General features: G+C 44.3%; 2 protein-coding genes across 2 annotated transcripts in view; one reads left to right on the forward strand and one right to left on the reverse strand.

The window, feature by feature from the left end:
* THUMPD1 (THUMP domain containing 1) overlaps positions 1-9,565 on the forward strand; it is a 29,732-nt gene extending 20,167 nt beyond the window's left edge. Inside the window, exon 5 of the mRNA XM_013995606.3 lies at positions 9,149-9,565. Coding sequence (XP_013851060.1) covers positions 9,149-9,208 — 60 coding nt within the window. The 3' untranslated portion in view covers positions 9,209-9,565. The remainder of the gene's footprint in view (positions 1-9,148) is intronic.
* Positions 1-20,828, reverse strand: part of ACSM4 (acyl-CoA synthetase medium-chain family member 4) — a 30,810-nt gene extending 9,982 nt beyond the window's left edge. Inside the window, exons 1-4 of the mRNA NM_001243022.1 lie at positions 20,739-20,828; positions 12,537-12,786; positions 9,560-9,770; positions 4,251-4,458 (exon numbers count right to left, since the gene is read on the reverse strand). Of these exons, the coding sequence (NP_001229951.1) occupies positions 4,251-4,458; positions 9,560-9,770; positions 12,537-12,737 (620 nt within the window). The 5' untranslated portion in view covers positions 12,738-12,786; positions 20,739-20,828. The remainder of the gene's footprint in view (positions 1-4,250; positions 4,459-9,559; positions 9,771-12,536; positions 12,787-20,738) is intronic.
* Between the last annotated feature and the right edge of the window lie 276 nt (positions 20,829-21,104).

Consider the following 21,104-nt stretch of genomic DNA (forward strand, 5'->3'; position numbering starts at 1 on the left):
TTGTTCAGCTACTTATGCCCTCTTGGATAACTCATAACACACCAATGGAATTTTGAGACTCATGTGTCATATTTTTAATATCCCGGGTTGAAGGAAACAGGGTTGAGGACATTTTAATTCATTTTGATGAGAAACGATTAAGATTGTCGTTGAAACTGTAAAACAGGATTAATTACATAAACATACACTATGTCAACGAGCATAGTTTCATGAAATATTAATGTCATTTTTGTTGGTTAACTTGCCTTCTGACTCCCCAAATAAAAAGAGCTCACTCAATTTTATTGATTTTTTTTTTCAGTATAAATATAGATTGAAATTGGCATGAGCTGGGTTGGAGAAAGGGGAATTTCTTTATATTTCTATTACTAACCAACTAACCAACCAACAACAAAAAACAAAAAACAAAACCCCACCCAACTCATATTTGAATGCTTCTCAGTCCAGTATGGAAACCTTTTGATATAAGGCTTTGCTTTTCTTTTTTCTTTCTTTTTTTTTTTCTTTCTTTTACTAAACAAAGAGGCATTACAATCTGTGAGTGACAAGCATATTTTCAAACAGGGTTTCTGTTGTATGATTTGTCTCTCTTGGGATACCTGAGTTATATATCTGTTTGGATTTCTCAGAATTGACTATATTCTGATGACTCCAAATGTATACCTTTACCTTCCTGATCCTGAGACTCAAATATCTACCCCTTGCCACACATCATTTGGATGTTCTTAGCCCCTTCAACCTCAATACATTCAATTCCAGCTGATCATACCCCACCAAGTCATCCAGGTTATAAAGCAGAAGATTCCCTCCTTCATTTTTTTTTTTTTTTTTTGTCTTGTCTTTTTGGGGCCGCACTCAGGGCATATGGAGGTTCTCAGGCTAGGGGTCAAATCAGACCTGTAGCTGCTGGCCTACTCCACAGCCACAGCAATGCAGGATCTGAGCCGCATCCGTGAGCTACACCACAGCTCACGGCAACACCAGATCCTTAACCCACTGAGTGAGGCCAGGAATCAAACCTGCGTCCTCATGGATGCTAGTCTGCTTTGTTTCCACAGAGCCACGACGGGAACTCCCCTTCCTTCATTCTTCATGTCCAATCAGTCTCCAAGTCCTGCCACAAGTTCTTTAGTGTGGTATTCTTTAATGGGACACTTCTCTCAATCCCGTTCACCAGACCCCAGATTTAGAACCTCATCATCTCTCCCATAGAGGAGACTTCAGGATGGTCTCTTTGATTCCTGTCTGGTTCTTTTCAAATTTATGTTTTATGCAGTTGCCAGGGAAGTCTATTAAAAGCCAAACTCACCTTGACACTTCCCTTCTTAAAACTCTTCAAGGGCTTCCCTTGTCTATGGGGTGAGGTTAAAGACTTGGCATACATGTCAGATCTTTATATGAGAGGCCACAATGTGGACTCTGCTTGCTCATTTAGACTCCAGTCTGAGCTGATATTTTCTTCTCTAGCCACCCAGAAGTGCTCGTTGTCTATCCCCTTCACACCTCAGGAGTTTCTTGCCTCCATATTTTTACTCATGCTGTTCTTCTACCTGGAACGTTGTTTCAGTCCCCTCAAGACCAGAATTCAGGGTTCCAGGCCTACAGGGAAGGGTCCTTTTTATTAAGATAGGAAAAAAGAAACATCGGTCTGGTCATTAATTTTGACTTTTTCTCCATCCTATTATACATATTCTGGAAATGTTCATGGATGTCTAGCCTTAGGAGGCAGAAGGAGGGTGAAAGGCGTTAAAATTAATTCCTGGGAGTTCCCATTGTGACTCAGCAGGTTCAGAACCAGATGCAGTCTCTGTGAGGATATGGGTTTGACTCCTGGCTTTGCTCAGTGGGTGGAGGATCTGGCATTGCTGTGATCTGTGGCATGGTTGCAGAGGTGGCTCAAATCTGGTGTTGCTGTGGCTGTGGTATAGGCATCCGCCGCAGTTCCAATTTGACCCCTAGCCTGGGAACTTCCACATGCCACAGGTGTGGCTGTAAAAGGAAAATAAATAAATAAATAAAATTAATTTCTGGAAGATTGATTCTAACCTAGTGAAATTAACCATCATTATTGCAGTGTGTGGTTTTCTGAGAGACGGGCCAACTGCAGGCAATGGATAGCTTGTCTTTCCTTAGTTTTTAGACAAACAATCCATGGCATTTTTGGAGATATGACCCTCCAGACTTGTTTATTTGAAGTGGGAATTCCCTGTATCTTGAAGAATACCCCTGAAATGTGTAAATTTCAGTTCAAAATTAAGGTTAGTTCAGATGCCTGTCTTTTGTGAACTTCATGGCCCCTTTAAAACCTTAAACTTGACTCAGCAAGCAGGATGTTGCCTGGTTGTCTGAGGCAGGGGTCTTTGGAGTGGGGGTGCCTGTTGCTCAGGGGGTGTGCAAGACAACTGGGATGGGGAAGAAAATAGGAGAACTTCAGATTAAATATATTTTAAAATTCATTCCTTAAGATGTTTCTTCTTCCTTTTTTGGCCACCTTGAGGCATATGGAGTTCCCCGGCCAGGGATCAGATCCGAGCGGCAACTCCAGATCCTTAGCCCAGGGTGCCAGGCCAGGGATTGAACCTGCATTGCCACAGCGGGAACGCCAAAATGTTTACTTTTGATAAATATGTGATGTACAAAAGTACATGTATATAATTTATAAATAAGTAAATAAATATACATGTATTAGGGAAATGTGTAAAAAAACATTTTACTGAGGGATGTGCATATTCAATCTGAATACCACTCCCTTAGGGAGTCACTGCGGTGACTTTATTAACTTGAGAATAATCATAATAGTAATTATAATTACAATAATACTAATGGAGTTCTTACTCTGTGCCAAGTCTTGTGCTAGACACTTCCCATGCTTCATCATTTTCGATTCTTTTATAACCTCATGCGTGGATACTATCCGTATCCCTAGTTTATGGATAAGATACAGAGTTTCAGAGATACAGACTTATTCAGAGTTACACAATTTATAAAAGACACGAACAAGATTCACTGGCATGGCACTGGGAGAGAATTTGGGGATTGACGAATGGGATTTGGTTTACACTAATTAGTAGGATTAAATTTCATTCCAACAAGGGAAACTGCCTTGATTCAACAGTTTATATGTCTTCTTTCTATAAGCTTCTTTGGAAGAATTAAAAAAAAACCCCACAAGCTATTTAATAGCTCTTTGAAGGAGGAAACCATTAATTAACATCTTACTCGCCCCCCCACCCCCCGTTTTTTGAGTTTAGGAAGCATTTCCTCACATATTGGCTTACTTAATCTTCAAAAAAACACTTGTGATTTATGCAGTATAATTATCCCCATTTTACATATGAGGAAAACTGAGGTTAAGGAACCTGTTTTGTGTATTCATTCATCAGTAAATATTTCTTAAGCGCCAACCAAATGGTAGGAACTGGGGATAGAGAGAGATCAATCAGACAAATAGTGCCTCTGCCTTCTTGGAGCTTACAGTTTAGGGCAAGAGTTGGCAAATTTTTTCTGTAAAGTACCAGATAATAACTATCTTAGACTTTGTGGGTCGTAGCGTCTCTGCTGCAACTACTCAGCTCTGCTCTTGTGAGATGAGAGCAGCCATAGACAATATGTACACAAATGTGTTCCCATAAAACTTTATTTATAAAAATGCATGCCAAACAGAATCGGCTCATAGGCCCTAGTTTGACAACCCCTACTGTAGAGGAGAAAAATAGACATTAAATAAAGGAACAAATGAATGGATATGATATTCAGATAGTAATGAGTACTATGAAGAAAACAACAGGATGATGTGATAGAGTGGCTTGGGGCGCTACTCTGGATAGGGACAGCCTCACCGAGGGTAAAACATTCGACCTGAACTCTGATAGTCAACTGTGAAAAGGACTGAGGAAGAGCATTCTAGGCAGAAGAAACAGCAGGTGCAAAGGCCCTGAGGTGGGCCATGTTTGAGGACTAAAAGGGTGGCCAGAGGGAGTCAGGGCAGTGGGAGATGTGGTCCAGGACTTAAGTAAGCACCAAGCTGGGCAGGAGGCTCATCTCAGGCCATGGCAGGAGGCAGGGAAACAGAAGCAGAGCTATCTCCCTTCCTTCTGACCTTAAAAACAGTTTATTAGGTAATTCTTACTGGCAAGGAGCCCATATCAACCACAATGTACTGAGTCCTTGGAGGGAAGGAGACCCTGAGACGTAGTTGTGGTTGTTGCTACTGCTGGCATTGCAGGTTGAGAGGGGATGGGAATACTCACTGAAATAACTCCTGGAAGCTGAGCCACCCATTCCGGCTGTGTGGAGACACCAGGAGTTTGGTCTTCAAGTCGGGACACTCTGACGCAGCAGACTCCACTGCAGGGACCACCTCATCACTGGCCACAATGCACTTGGCCTTGGATGCTCGCAGCCGATAGAGGAGGTCTTTTGCTGTCAGCTGGGTTGTTCCCGGCATGAAGACAAGCCCTGAGAAAGAGAGAGAGCCCTGAGCTGAACAGAACTGTTGTCCATTAGGCTGTTCGCAGACCGTGGAAACGTGCCTGGGTGGGGAGGAGCTGCAGAATCTAACCTTCAGCTACCTCTGCCTTGGTCCTCGGGTTGTCCCTCGGGACCCTGATCACTGGGAGGTCCTTAGAACACTGGCTTCCGAGTCCAGCAGTCCCTGGGTTTAATCCTGCCCTTCCGACTTACTAGCTTTGTGACCTTGAACATGTTGCCTGATCTCTCTGTGCCTTCCTTTCCTTCTCTGTAAAATAGGAAAATACCAGTAAGGGTCTGGCCTATCATAGGCATTATGATGGTGAGGTATTATTATGTACCATTTTGTGGAACATTTGAATCATAATTACATAATCTTTATGCAATAGCCCTTTACAGCAGCATGTAACACATTTTCATGAACATGATTTCATTTAGTCCTCTGAACCAATGATCTCGAAAGTGAGTTTGGCAAGATCATCCACTGGTGATGAGAAAATAAATTAGAATTTTAAAACCTTTATTGAGACATTAGAATTCTGCTTATGACTTTATCTCATGTATATCTAATACACATATATATTATAGTAAGCATATAATATTAGTAAAATAGAACAATAGAAATAACTACTTAGATGGGGGGGTGTCCCAGATATTTTTATTGATAGATTGTGTAACCAAAATAAAAACCCAAAGACCACTGCTCTAAGCAACTGTGCACGTTCATGTAGTTGTTGCTATCTGATGTCATGTGAGATTGGGTCATAGTTGACAAGAGGCAGAGTCACCCCTAAGCTGGGTCTCCCCAGTGGTCTGGCATCGTCAAAATTTACCTACACTACTTTAGCAATGTTTAGTTGATCCCACCTTCTCACTTCATTCTAAACACTGGCCTGAGATGGGCCTGATTTTAGAGTGTCAATACCTAATGAGAAAAACATATACGGGAGAATTAGATGAAAAAGAGACGGCAGGTGCTTTGCACTTTCTAAAGGAATTCAGTGGGAAGAAAGTGTATGTAAAGCATTATAAAGAGCCTGTACCATTTATTGAGCATGTAATATATGCCTGGTTTCTCATTTAAAATTAACCTCAGCATATAGATGGCAACTAGCATCTAATGCTGGGATGCAAAGTAAGTGGCAGAACCAAGATTCAAAATACACTTTTCAGACTCCGAAGACCAGTGCCGTATAGCAGACTACTTATTTCTTGGTGTTTCCTGAAGTCAGCTATGTAGGGAGATGTGCAGTTTGAATTCCTAGAAAAGAAACTTAAATGACTGAATATATATATATATATATATATATATATATATATATATATATGTATATATAGCTTTTTAGGGCTGCACCCACGGCATATGGAGGTTCCCAGGCTAGGAGTCCAGTCAGAGGTGTAGCTGCCAGCCTGCACTGCAGCCACAGCAACTCGGGATCCCAACCACATCTGCGACCCACACTACAGCTCACAGCAACACCGAATCACTGAGTGAGGCCAGGGATGGAACCCGCAACCTCATGGATACTAGTTGGGTTCGTTAACCTCTGAGCCATGGCGGGAACTCCCAGATTACTGAATATACTTTAAAAGCTCTTCAGAATTTCCTAGTGGCCTAGCAGTTAGGGATCCAGTGTTGTCACTGCGATGGCTCTGGTTCAATACCTGGCCTAGGAACTTCCACATGCCAAGGGCTTGGCAAAAAAAAAAAAAAAAAAAAAAAAAAAAAAACACAAATAAAAAATAAAAATAAAAGCTTTTATATGTCATCTCCTTTTGAAAAAATTAATAAAGATGTGATATAGGGAAGTTAACCAAGAAAACATCTCATAGTATTCACTCAATATAAAAATATAAGATTATTTATTTTGCAAACCACTTATTCTCAGAAATTATTAGTGCTCTTGGTAGATTTGTGATGTGATGTATTCAGTGGGTAGCTTGGGGGTCAGGAGGACATTCTCGTCTAGTTGATTTCAGACTATGTACGCTTTATAGCAAAATCAAAATATTTTGCCACATGGACTGTGGCACTAACATCACATCCTCACTCAGAAGATTGAATAATTCTGAGCTTGAAAACATAATCTTCGGCTGCTCGTTTAACATTTAATTTACTTTATGTTTTTCACCTTTCAGATTGTGGGTTCATTTTTAATCTCAAATTTCCAAAATTGTATAAATTATGTTAGGTAATATTGAATACATTTTTATGATAAATTACCAGCTTTTAATCTCCTTCCAGTCAACAATGGGTTTCACATTTGCAAGTTCCTTTTTATAGTGAATGCAAAAAGAATTTTATATATTGCTGCTTTTGTTTGTTTGTTTGTTTATTTATTTATTTTTAAATTTTTTTTGTCTTTTTGCCATTTCTAGGGCCACTCCCGCAGCATATGGAGGTTCCCAGGCTAGGGGTCTCATCGGAGCTGTAGCCACTGACCTATGCCAGAGCCACAGCAACAGGGGATCCGAGCCGTGTCTGCAACCCACACCACAGCTCATGGCAACTCGGGATCCTTAACCCACTGTTGCTGCTTCTGTTTAAAACAGGCAGCAAGAGCATTTTTCAACATCATCATGAAATCCTTATAATGATCCTTTTAATGGTAATCCATCAAGTTGAGGCATCATAGTTTCAATGAGCCATAAACACACCTCCACTAAACTTTATTCTCAGCTGACCTACGTTCTTTAATTGTTTCTATGTAGTCGTTTCCACCTTTTCCCATGATTAATGATATTGTAAAAATCATCTTTGTGTTCTCTATTGTAGTATATCCTTTGGAATTCTTATTTATTTTTGATTGACTTATAAACATTTATGTCGTGGTCTAGAGCAGGGGTGGCAAACTTTCTCAGTACAGAGCCAGATAGGAAACAGTTTAGGCTTTGTGAGCCATAACATCTGTGTCTCAACTAGCAATTCTGCTGTTGTAGAGCAAAAAGAATGATGGACAATAGGTAAACGAGTGAATGAGACTTATGCTAATAGAGATGGAGCAGGACAATTAAATGGTTAAAAATTTCTACTAGGGGATTAAAGACAGAAAGGCAGTTGAGGAGACTGTTGTAATCTCATGACCACTCAAGAAAAGAATACAGTATCCTTGTAGTTCCCGGTGTGGCACAGTGGTTCATGAATCCCACTAGGAACCATGAGGTTGGGGGCTCGATCCCTGGCCGTGCTCAGTGGGTTAAGGATCTGGTGTTGCCGTGGGCTGTGGTGTAGGCTGGAGACGTGGCTTGGATCCTGCATTGCTGTGGCTCTGGTGTAGGCCAGTGGCTACAGCTCCGATTTGACCCCTAGCCTGGGAACCTCCATATGCCGAGGGAGTGGCCCTAGAAAAGGCAAAAAGACAAAAAAAAAAAAAAAAAGAAGAAGAATGCATATCCTAGCAACAAGTTACACTCCCTTGAAGGAAGACCAGGTGCCTGTAAGCACCAGACACACTCAAGCCACAAACCCTGATAGTTAAAACACAAGACAACAGGAGATGGGGTCTGAATCTTGTTACATGAAGTCAGGGAGTTAATAGTTCTTGCAGAGTAGCATTTCTGCATGTAGCCAAGACAGAAATATAGATGAAAGTGGAAAAAACTAGGTAAAAGGGGACCAAAACCTGGCATGAACTATCATATTTTAGTATATATTACTGCTCTTTCGCTAATATACTTATGATTTAAAGAGTGCCATGGGGGTTCCCGTCATGGCTCAGTGGTTAACAAACCCGACTAGTATCCATGAGGACAAGGGTTCGATCCCTGGCCTTGCTCCGTGGGTTAAGGATCTGGTGTTGCCGTGAGCTTCGCTGATGTGGCTCAGATCCCATGTGGCTGTGGCTGTGGCTGTAGCTTAGGCTGGCAGCTACAGCTCCAATTTGACCCCTCACCTGGGAACCTTTGTATGCCACAGGTGTGGCCCTGAATAGACAAAAGACAATAAAATAAGATAAAATAATGCCATGATAGTCCCAGTTAAACCATATGGGGTCAAAGAAGGAACTAATGGTGTAAGCCTTGACATCTCCTCAAAAGATGAGGAAGAACGTAAACTTCTCCTCACCCCACTTTTTCTTTGATTATAAAAATGCAGCCCCCTTTGTTCTCAAGGGCTCCTGCCTTCCTCTGCCTGCTGACTTGGATCTCTCACAAGCAATCATCTTGTGCTAATAAACTCACTCTTTGCCTACCACTTCGCCTCTCACTGAATTCTTTCCGTGCTTAGACAAAACAACCTGAGCTTCAGTAAGTCCTGACATCAAGTTAGTGATTTCAATTAAAAGACAGTGAGTTTGAGTTCCCTCCTAAGTCAGGGATGGGGGGTTCAAGTCCCAACCTGAATTTTGCCTGAGTTTAAGTCCCATCTGAGAAGGAGTACAGTTTCAGGTCCAATAAAACTTTATTTACAAAAATAGATGGCCAACCCATAGGCCATGCGTTTTTTGTTTGTTTGTTTTGTTTTGTTGCTGATTTCCGCCCCAGAGGGGCAAACAATCCTGTAGAAATTTTATCTGGGTACATTATAAATTACTATAGTGGGAGAAAATGTATCATTGAATACATTAAGCTTTTTGTCTGGAAAGAGGCAGAGGTTTCCAGCTGGAATCTATAGTCATATTCTTACAAGTTCTTGTGTTACAAAATCCTTTTTCTTTCTTTTGTACTTCCATGTCAGGGAGAATCCAAACCTATTTGGAGAAGAAAGTTCTGGAGCATCTGGATAAACACTGGATAAAGTCATAACCAGCATTGCAGAGAGGCATTGGTACCCACATTGGCTTTTAGAGAGTTTTGTGTTTACGTCCCAATGGCATAGCTTTCTAGCTGTATGACTCTGGGCAAGCTTCTTAACCTCTCAGAATCTCAGTTTCCTCGCTTGCAAAATGGGTATCCCAATAATACTTACCTCTTATCATAGCTGTTACTATTATTGCATCATGTTTGCTCCAAATTCCAAGTCTTACTCTTCTGTCTTTTGTAAGCTTAACTTCAATCAGAACTAACAATTCAGAAAAAAACCTCATTTTCCAGTCTCTCTCTCTGTTTCTACATGCATGTTTTAGCCATGTTAGCTATTGGCACTGACCTGTTCTCATACAAGCCACATTTAGGAGCCACCACTCTGGGATTCGGGGAAGAATCATGGCCACTCGGTCTCCTCTTTCTAGGCCGCAGGACTTGGTGAGCACATTGGCAGCTTTTCGGGACAAGGAGCCCAGTTCTCTAAAGCTCCATTTCACCTCGTTTCCCTGGCTATTCACCCACCACAGGGCTGGGTTGGCTGGTCTCTCTCCTGTCTGGACATGCAGGGGGACACGGGAAAGAGAGCAGAAGGCTTAGATGAGGGGTTATCAGTAAGATGTGACATCCTCTGTGATGTCCTGTCAGCACCTGCACTGTGGATTCCAGGAAGAGCAACCCAGTTTGTCTCTGGGGGGAACCACCACTCTCCTCTTGAGCACAGCCTTGTTGAGACAGCACCTTCCCTGATCAGTGAGTGGGCCTATCGCCCAAGTCAGGCCAATCACACCTTCTCTCTCTGAAAATGAGTTTTCCGAGAAGAACAAAAAGATAGAAAATGTCGCAGCAAAACCCGTCTATCAGCTCTCGACGCTTATGCATCTGCCCTGGTTTCCCGTCCTTGCTAAGACTCCAGCTTCCAACCCAATTTTGTGAGCACTCCCATATCCGTCCAATAAATTCCTTTCTTGCTTATGTTAGCGTCTGTGCCATCAAAAAACCCTAGCGGATTTAGTGAGACCAATGAGGACTTTTATCTTTTCCCCCAAAAGGCCAAGATCTGGGTTTCATAGGTAACAGAAACCAAGATAGAGGTCCTTTGGGGGAAGAGCAGCAACTTCATTGATTTCATGAATGACGCTACATTCATGAAATGTACATGACCCTACAAAGCGAGCCATCTATACTGCAAGACCTCTTTGTGGTACTGATTACCTATGGGTAAAAATTACTCCCCCCTGGAGTTCCTGTCGTGGTGCAGTGGTTAACGAATCCCAACCAGGAACCATGAGGTTGTGGGTTCGATCCCTGGCCTCGCTCAGTGGGTTAAGGATCCGGCATTGCCAGTGAGCTGTAGTTTGAAGACGCAGCTTGGATCCAGAGTTGCTGTGGCTCTGGTGTAGGCCAGCGGATGCAGCTCTGATTCGACCCCTAGCCTGGGAACCTCCATATGCCGTGGGAGCGGCCCTAACAAAAGCAAAAAGACAAAAAAAAAAAAAAAAAAAATTACTCCCCCCTTCTTCCCTTTCTGGAGTGCTCCTTTTGCCTTCACTGATGGGAAAATACTTAAAGCCCAATTTCCATTTCCCTTCCTCGGTAGAGCCTTTCTCTGCCCCTCCCTCCTTCTCCTCTCTGATTTCTCTCTGTTTCTGCAGCTGGGCGCTCCCATTCCAGGCAACTCCATTCTGCTGTGCGGTGATCCAGATCCCTATCCTATGGATGAAAGCTCTGTAAGATCGGGAACTGGTTCCTTTACCTTGAGAACTGGTGACCTTGGATAAGTAGCTTAACTTCTGTGGGGTTAAGCTCCTTAGTTGTAACCCCCAGGGAAGTGATGGGGAATTGATGAAATAATATAAAGTCCATATTTCTCAACCTGAGTCATCTGAGTGTCACTGTTCTGCCCCATCTGTCTACCCCTGTGCTATTGTCCTTTGTATTTTCCTTTGTGTTGACCCACTTTTACTTGTACACATTTGCTTAAGAGGGAAAATGTGTGTATTACCACCATAAAGAGGAAATCAGTACCATTTGCTAGAAAAGGGTTACTGAAAAATGAATCTCTACCGAAAACAACATAGTGCCCTTGAATGTTATCTTGAAATTTTCAACTTCTAGCTGTTCTCTCTGTTCGAAAGACAGTTTAGCTAGTGTAAGAGAGCTGTTAAAGACAATGGATTTGGAGGAAGCCCTTCCCCTCTAATAGGAAGGATTGAGGAGTTCCCGTGGTGGCGCAGTAGTTAATGAATCCGACTAGGAACCGTGAGGTTGCGGGTTCGATCCCTGGCCTCGCTCAGTGGGTTAAGGCTCTGGCGTTGCCCATGAGCTGTGGTGTAGGTCGCAGATATGGCTTGGATCCCGCGTTGCTGTGGCTGTGGATCCGATTCAACCCCTAGCCTGGGAACCTCCATATGCCATGGGTGCGGCTCTAGAAAGAAAAATAATAATAATAATAGGAAGGATTGATTCCCTTTATTCAATACCTTGTATATCTGGTATGTCTTCGGCAGCACAGGTCCTTGCAGTGCATTTTGGGGAGCACTGATAGGTAAAGCATTGAGCTCAGTGTCTGGCAGGAGTAAGGGTCAGTAAACAGGGACTTTGACCTGGGGCTACACTAAACACTTGGTAAGGCTTATTGCTTTACTCTTCTCATCCTGTTTCTCTCCTAATTACTTCAATGATGACTATTCAACAAACAAGCAAAAACAAAAACAAAGCTCAAATGCCTGCTCGTTGGTGAGCTTGTGACCAGCCCAAAGAAATGAATAGAGAGCCAAGAGCTGCTGTGTAGGACTTGGAGAAAATGAAAGTAAAGAGGTGTGAGTAACCATGATGACGAGGGGCAAGGAGGTTCCAGAGAAAAACCAGCCATAGGTCGCTGGGGACCCAAGGCCTTCTCCGGGGAGTGAGCAGGGCAACTGGAAAACAAAGGAAACCAAGAGGGATGAAAAGATCTCATTAAAAGTGGAGCCCAGGGAGTTCCCGTCCTGGCGCAGCAGAAACGAATCCAACGAGGAACCATGGGGTTGCAGATTCGATCCCTGGCCTCGCTCAGTAGGTTAAGGATCCGGCATTGGCGTGAGCTGTGGTGCAGGTCACAGAGACAGCTTGGATCAGGCGTTGCTGTGGCTGTGGCGTAGGCCAGCGGCTGTGGCTCTCATTCGACCCCTAGCCTGGGAACCTCCATATGCCGTGGGTGAGGCCCTAAAAAGGACAGAAAGACAAAAAAATAAAAATAAAGGGGGAGCCCAGAACAAAGACATGGAAGAGAGACAGGTAGGTGGACACTAAGCATCCGAGGGAAGCCCATCATGTTATACCTTTTCCTTTTGGGACCACTGGTCCAGCACGTCCGCAGCGAAGTTGAAGCTCTTCGGCAGCGGTCGCTCACAGAGCATTATGGCTTCGAGGTCATCAAGAGTCAGAGGCACCTGCAGCTGGTAGTCTTTGTGAAAGCGCCGGCCAGGAGGCTTGGTGAGTCGGATGAACCTGAATGTCTGGTAGCAGGAAAAGATCTTCATGACGCTCAAAGGGCCTTGGCAACTTATGTGGCTATGGACGTACTGCAGTCTGTGGGGAAGGATGGGTCGGAGGGTTAGTCTCTCCCATTGCTCTGGGGGGAGATTGGGAAATGGGCTTGCCGCCGGGGGCCCCAGGAAGTTGGGGAACACCCGAAAACACCCCCTCCTTCTTCAGAGCTGAGGCAGTTAGCCGATGGTCTGTGTCTCTGCTCCTATACACCACCTCTTCAGTCTGCCTGCCACCCAGTTAGCCTTCAAAACACAGCAACTCACAACGGTAGGGTCGTCGGGCTCCCATCTTCTGTCCCTACCTTCTTCCCAAACAAATGATAGACAATTAAAAAATTTGCTGCCTGCATTAATTTCAAGATGTCCTTCTGTCTGCCTCATGCTCTGTTCTAACCCTACCTGCTAGCTTCTTTCCTTGAATTTCCTCTTCCAGTAAAACCAGCCCACCCGCTTTGCATGAATTCCCGCCCTGAAGATTTGGCCTGTTATTCCCCCACACAGCCACCCCTTGCTTCTGGCTACTCTCCCTGCCCCTGTTCTTTAGTCCTTTGTGATAACTGGTTTGAAACTTTGGTTTAAGCCCTGGCTCAGCCATTTTGTGGCTGTAGGCTTTGGAAACATGACTTTCCCTCTACTTCAATGTTCTCATATGTAAAAATGGGAAAAAATATAGTACCTCTCTCTGAGGATTACTCTGAGGATTTCTTTCTTTGTTTGTCTTTTAGGGCTGCCCCCAGAGGCATATGGAGGTTCCCAGGCTGGGGGTCAAATAAGAACTGTAGCCGCCAGCCTATGCCTCAACCACAGCAACGCAGGATCTGAGCCGCATCTGCAGCCTACACCGCAGTGCAGGGCAATGCCAGATCCTTAACCTGCTGATCGAGGCCAGGGATCGAACCTGCATCCTCATGGATGCTGGTCAGGTTCGATAACCACTGAGCCACGATGGGAACTCCTCTTCTGAGGCTTTAATAAGATAATGTATGTAAAATGTTGAGCATGTGAAAAAGGCCTTCAAAGGGCTAGTAATATTATTTTCATTAGCACTCCTGTAGCCTAGTTCCATAAGGCAGTCTTACAGTGGGAATCAGGAGACTTGCAGTTTACTCTCAACTCTTTCAGACTTAGTTTTGTGACATTGCTAATCTTCCCTTTGTGGACTTCCATCTGTTATTATTATTTTTTTCTTTTTATGGCCACACCCGTGGCATATGGAGGTTCCTAGGCCAGGGGTCATAACAGAGCTGCAACTGCTGGCCTACCCCACAGCCACAGCAATGCCCGATCCCAGCCACATCTGTGACCTACACCATAGCTCACGGCAATGCTGGATCCTTAACCCACTGAGTGGAGCCAGGGATCCAACCCACGTCCTCATGGATACTCTTGGGTTCGTTATCACTGAGCCACAATGGGAACTCCCTGGACTGCCGTCTGTATTCTAATTTTTTTGCCTAATTCTGTGACATTTCTTCTTTTGAATTTCCATACCATGCATCTATACTACGCATACAATGGTTGTCACCTTGTGTTATTATTTTTTTAAAGCTATGTGCCCGGTCTCCCTCACCTACCTAGACATTATAGGTGGATTTTTTTTTCTTTCTTTTTAAGGGCCTATCGTGCGATATATGGAGGTCCCAGGCTAGGGGTCAAATCATAGCTACAGCGGCTGGCCTACACCACAGCCACAGCAACACGGGATCCGAGCCATGTCTGCAGCCTACACCACAGCGCACGGCAACGCCGGATCCCTGACCCACTGAGCAAGGCCAGGGATCCAACCTACAACCTCATGGTTACTAGTTGGATTCATTCCGCTGCACCACAACAGGAACTCCCCCAGATAGTGTTTTAAGGTGTCTCATAGAGCTATCTTTAATGACAGAAGCCAATATTTATTAATCATTTGCTGTAAACCAGGCACTTTATAATCCTGATAGCATTCAAACATTCTTGATGAGCTGTAAGGCTGGTGTTATTTATCTCCAGTTTACATGTGGGGAATCCGAGGCCCATGTAGATCTCAGTAAGATGCTGAAAGTTATCCATCTCATGGTGCCAGAGGCAAGATTGGAACCTGTATGGTCTGACTTCATAGCCTCCCTACTTAACCTCTCTGCTATTCAGTCTCTCTGTGGAAGTTTTGTATTGATGGTCTCACCAGTGTCCTCACCCTTTAGCCCTTTAGTCCTACGTGGTGGCCTTGCAGGGAGTGGAAACATAAACACCCAGTGCAAAGGGTGCCTGAGTCTGCAGCGTGGTGATAGCAAATAAACAACAGAACAAAGAGTGCAGATTGTGCCATCTGCTCATTACTGTGGCCAAGCCCTCCTTGCTGTTCAGTGTCTCAAGAAGTGAGAGGCTCACTTGGTGCAAATGCAAATTTACTGTAACCCAGGAAGCGCCATTTCTGGTGATATTGTTGGTATTAAAGTCTTTATTTTGTCCAGGTAGAAAGAAGAGGGGTCATGCCTTACCTTGGCAAATTTTTGAAAGTGTGGTGGAGATCTCCAGAGTAAAGGAGATGAGGGGAGGGGAAGAAGCGAAGGCTGTGCTCATGATTTAAGCTTCTGCTGAAAGCGAGAACCCAGCTGCCGCCTAAACACACACCCACGCCTGTATACATGCATGTTCACTAAACATCTACACAGCCGCCCACATGCACACCCCATACAAGCTTGCATCCATACTTGCCTTTTTTTTTCTTTTTTTGTCTTTTTAGGGCTGCACCTGCAGCATATGGAGGATCCCAGGCTAGGGGTCTAATGGGAGCTGTAGCCACTGGCATATGCCAGAGCCACAACAATGCCAGATCTGAGCCACATCTGCAACCTACACCATAGTTCACAGCAATACTGGATCCTTAACTCACTGATCGAGGCCAGGGATCAAAAGCACAACCTCATGGTTCCTAGTCGGATTCGTTTCCACTGCACCACGACGGAAACTCCCATACTTGCCTCTCTTAACCTTTGTCAAGTTGCTTAACATGTCCAAGTCTTATTTCATCTTGAGCAATAAGAGTAATGATAGTACCTTGTGCATTGGCTAGTTGTAGAGCTTAAGCAAGTGCCTTAGCACAGGGCCTGGTACATGACTAGTACTCAATAAACGCTGCACATTAAAAACCAAACCTCGAAAAACAAACCAACCAACCTCAGAACTGTTCATGGCAGGAGGCTTTAGCTGCTTGACATACCGAAAAACCTAGGAAAGTATTGGATTGGAGCCACTGACATCTTGGTGGCTCATTTCTGCCTTTTTGTCTTTTTTTTTTTTTTTTTTTTTTTTTGCTATTTCTTGGGCCGCTTCCACGGCATATGGAGGTTCCCAGGCTAGGGGTTGAATCGGAGCTGCAGCCACTGGCCTATGCCAGAGCCACAGCAACACTGGATCCGAGCCGCGTCTGCAACCTACACCACAGCTCACGGCAACACTGGATCGTTAACCCACTGAGCAAGGGCAGGGACCGAACCCGCAACCTCATGGTTCCTAGTCGGATTTGTTAACCACTGCGCCACAACGGGAACTCCCATTTCTGCCTTTTTAAACGCCCTGTTACTGTGCTCTAGGTTCTTGGGGCTGAAATGAGCCCCCATCAGGCTGAAACATTCTAGCCTTCACTTTCTCCATTTTGATCCTTCTTGGTCCCAAGTTCTTGATGAATCAGAAAGACTCTCAAGAGATGGGACACTTGGAATGATCTTGCTTCCCAGAGAGAATAGTCCAGAAAACAGCATACATCGTTTCAATGTAAATTTCCTCTCCACTTTCTCCAAATTGTTCTTTTTTTCCCCTTTTTATGGCTGCACCTGCAGCATATGGAAGTTCCTGGACTAGGGGTCAAATCGGAGCTGTAGCTGCCAACCTACACCATAGCCACAGCAGCACTGGATCCGAGCTGAACCTACAACCTATGCCGCTGAGCAAGGCCAGAGATTGAGCCCACATTCTCACAGAGACTGTGTCGGGTCCTTAACCTGCTGAGCCACAATGGGAACACCTCCAAATTCTTCTTATTTTCCATATCTTAATAAATCATCAACTTAACATTTCCAAAAATCTAAAACTATATTGCAAACAGAACTGATATGAATATATATTTCAGCATTTCCTATGTTATGTGCCTAAACAGCGTATAATAAGTCTTGCATGAGCAAACATGATCGTAGGTAATAGAAACAAATCAAAATATGACAGAGCAGGATTTTTCAACGGCACTTCAAAAATGTTTTGCCACTATCTTCCCTTCTTTCTGTCTCTTTCATTTGCTTTTGATTTTCTGAATAGATTTAGTGTGGACACGTTTTTAAGGCGATCACAAAACTCTGAATAGCTGCCATTTTGCATTGAAGAGATCCATTTCCTGACTTGGGAGTCTGTGGGAAGTTAATGTGATTCCAGGATCAAATCTGAGGGTTACTGACTCTTTTGGGTCAAGACATATTTCCATAGAAATCTGTCTATAAATACATTTTACCAAAATATCTCTAGAAGGTATCTATCTAAGGGAGAGGGTTCAACTGGGTGATTTCTGAAGTCTGAGTGACTTCCAATTTGTTAGAGGAAATGAACAGCGGAAAAAAAAAAAAAATGTATTGAGTTCCCTTGCGGCACAGCAGGTTAAGAATATGGCATTGTCACTGCTATGGGGTGAGTTTTAATCCCTGGCCTGGGAACTTCCACATGCTGCAGGTACAGCCCAGAATATACATGTATAGCAATTGATGGGCCCTAAGGCCTGCATTAGGTAGTTCCATGCGATGTCTTTTTTCGTTCTCTCAACAGCCCCAGGATGCAGGCTATCTGCCTGTAAGATGACTGAGGTACTGCGAGGTGAGCCATTGACCAAGGGCCATTCATTCCCCTTGTAAGCAGTTCAGATTCCAGTCCGTTCTAGTTGTCCCCACATCCAATGAGAGGAAATGCTTTCACAGATTTTTTGCTATATTTCTACAACCTTCACAAAGTCAGAGAACAGACCATTTACCCATCAAAGATATCTTTCTTATCCAGGATCTGCAGTTATCCATTTAAGGTGAAACCACGTGACTCTTACCGCTTCCTATAGATTTAAATACACTTTCTCAGCTTCTGGTTTACTAAAATCTCTTTCATGTTACCACATGCATTTTTTTTTCCTTACCAGAAAATGGTATTATTGATCCAAAAAGGTTTTCAGTTCCTTCCCAAAGACTCAGCTCTGTATCAGCCAGAAAATTGTTCCCTTCCTTCTGTTCTCTTGGTGGCACCTATGCCATCAGAACCCCAAGTCTCTGGCATGCAGTCCCTGGGGAGGAGGAGTGTTTTTGTTTCTCTGGGCAGCCTCTGGTTAAAGGGACAGCAACTTCTAAGACACAGTTTGGGGAAGAGGGAGGAAATGCAGGAGCAACCTCCTCTTGTGGTTCAGTGCCAGACAATAGCTAAGCCCCAAGACTTGAGCGGATTATTCTCATCCATGAAGCTGACAGTATCAAGATCCATGCTACTCAAGCAGACCATTGTCAGAGCTTCTTGAGAAGATTATCAGGTAGCCAGGGCCATTGGCGTGCTCAACTACTGTGGCGTAACTTGATCTGGCCTGGCAGATCTGCCCAAAGACAACCAAAGAAATCATATCTGAACTCTCAACTCACTGATTAGAGATTATAAGAAGTCTTCCCAACTACTGGCTTTTTTTTTTTTTTTTTTTTTCTTTTTAGGGCCACACTCGGAGCATATGGAGATTCCCAGGCTAGGGGTCCAATCAGATCTATAGCTGCTGGCCTACGCCACAGCCACAGCCACGGAGTATCTGAGCCACATCTGTGACCTACACCCCAGCTCACGGCAATGCCAGATCCTTAATCCACTGCGCAAGCCCAGGGATTGAACCTGCAGCTCCAATGGTTCATAGTCGAATTCCTTTCCACTGCACCACAACGGGAACTCCCCCAACTTCTGGCTTTATTGAGCACCAACTGTGTGCCAACCACTGCTAGGTGCCTGTCCTAATGGTATTTCATTGGAAATTATTTTGAGACAAAATTGCAGATGGCTTGAACATAAATTACGCCTGTTTGTGCCCTTGTGAATGTCCATAGAGGCAATGACAATTGAGTTTCATGGAACTCCCGCAGTGGCACAACGGGATCCGCGGTGTCTCTGGAGCACTGGGACACAAATTCAATTCCCTGCCCAGCACAGTGGGTTAAAGGATCTGGTGTTGCTGCAGCTGCAACATAGGTCAAAACTGAGGCTCAGATCTGATCCTTGGCCCAAGAACTCCATACACCATGGGGCGGCCAGAATAAAAAAAAAACAAACAAACACATACACACACACACACAAGAATTGTTTCATGGAGTTGGTGCCTAATTGTTGCTTGTTGGTAACAGTAGTCTGCCTCTTGTCTTAAGAGTTCTTTGGTGGGAGTTCCCTTGTGGTGCAGCAAGTTAAGGATCTAGCATTGTCATTGCAGCACTTCAGGTCGATGCTGTGATGCGGGTTCAGTCCCTGGCCTGGGAGTTTCCATATACCATTGGTGTGGACCAAAAAATTAAAAAAAAAATAGTTCACTGGTACCTGACATGATACCCAGAGAGAGTATCCCTTATTGGGCCAGGCCTGAACATTGATCCTTTAATAAATAAGGTCCAAGGCTAAATCCATTGTGAAAGACAGAATATGTGCCTCCCTGCAAAGTTTATTCCTCTCCTAACTCCCAGAACCTGTAATATTTTACCTGGCAAAAGGGACGTGGCAGAGGTGAGAGTTAAGGATCTTGAGATGGGGAGGTTGTCCTAGATCCTATGGGTGGGCACCTGGTCCTTACAAGAGGAAGGCAGCACCTGCAGTGCTCACTGGGAGGAGGCACCCCTCTCCTAGTGCTCACTCCATCTCCCTGCCCACAGGGAGGCAGATACAGCTCACTGCAGACTGAGCTTCTTGGAGAAGGTGAATCTTTAAACAATTTCTCTTTCTTTTTATGGCCACACCTACATATGGAAGTTCCCAGGCCAGGGATCACATTGGAGCTGCAGCTGCGACCTGGGCCACAGCCACGGCAACACCAGATCTGAGCTGCCTCTTCAGCCTACACTGCAGCTTGTGGCAATGCTGGATCCTTAACCCACTGAGCGAGGCCAGGGATTGAACCCACATCCTCACAGAGACAACATCACTGAGCTACCACAGGAACTCCTAGAGGAGGTGACTCCTGAATTGAGCTTTGGAGGATGACAAGATTCTGAGTAGGTGGAAAGGAGAGCCATTAGGCATCTCAGGAGGGGACCACGAGGTGCCCAATGACAAGGAAAGAATAATGAGCAGGTCAAGTTAGGAACAGTGAAAACATTCGTCTCTAGAGCAAAGCTCTCTGCTGGGAAATAGTGGATGACAATGTTGAAAAGACAAGTTTTGGAGGCTCTTAGATACCAGGCAAAGAGATTTTTGACTTTCTTCTGTGATTTTGAACTTTTTTTTTTTTTTTTTTTTTTTTTTTTTTAAGGCTAGGGGTCAAATCAGAGCTACAGCTGCCAGCCTATACCACAGCCATAGCAACACAAGACCCGAGCCATGTCTGCTTTTATTTTTAGGCTAAGGGTCAAATTGGAGCTGTAGCTGCCAGCCTACACCACCACCACAGCAACACAGGCTCTGAGCTGAGTCTGTGGCCTACACCACAGCTCATGGCAATGCCCGATCCCCAACCCACTGAACAAGGCCAGGGATCGAACCCGCACCCTCCTGGATACTAGTTGGATTTGTCTCCCCTGCACTGCAACAGGAACTCAGGTTGTGAACTTTTGAGCAGTAGCGGCCACAATGATTTATTATTAATTTCCTTCCAGTCAATATGAACAAAACACAAGATGAAACGGAATGCAATGAAAAGGAACAAGCTCGGAGAAAACAGCAGACAAAGTTTTAGACATCCTCTTAAATGAGCCTGGACCTGATACAGGTTTGAGACTAGGTGACAACTCAGACAGGAATAAAGTTACTTACTTTGTTTTACGGTGGAACCAAGAAAGAAGCCAAATACACACAGATCAAGGACTTGAAGAGCTATCCTGCAGCAAGAAGTAGAGGATGTGATGATGGGGGGCATGTTAGCGCTCAAGGGGTGCTGTGTGCTGGTAAATGTTTAACAATTGGCCTTCTGGTTAAAAAAAAAAAAAAAAGGTGCCCTAATTTGTAGAACAGCTGACCCTTGACCAACATGGGGGTAAGGGTAAGGGATGCCAACACAGTAGACAATCCCTGTGCGATCGCTAGATCCTCTTGTTAACCATTGTTCCTCTGCATACTCAGATCTGCATCTGTGGCATCTACCAACTGCAGGTGCTGTTGTACTGTGCTATTTACCACTGG

This window comes from Sus scrofa, chromosome 3 (genome assembly GCF_054392235.1).
Source record: "Sus scrofa isolate SSC_HxYL_T2T_F1_AM1 chromosome 3, Sscrofa_HxYL_maternal_Yorkshire_Landrace_v2.0, whole genome shotgun sequence".
Lineage (NCBI taxonomy): Eukaryota > Metazoa > Chordata > Mammalia > Artiodactyla > Suidae > Sus > Sus scrofa.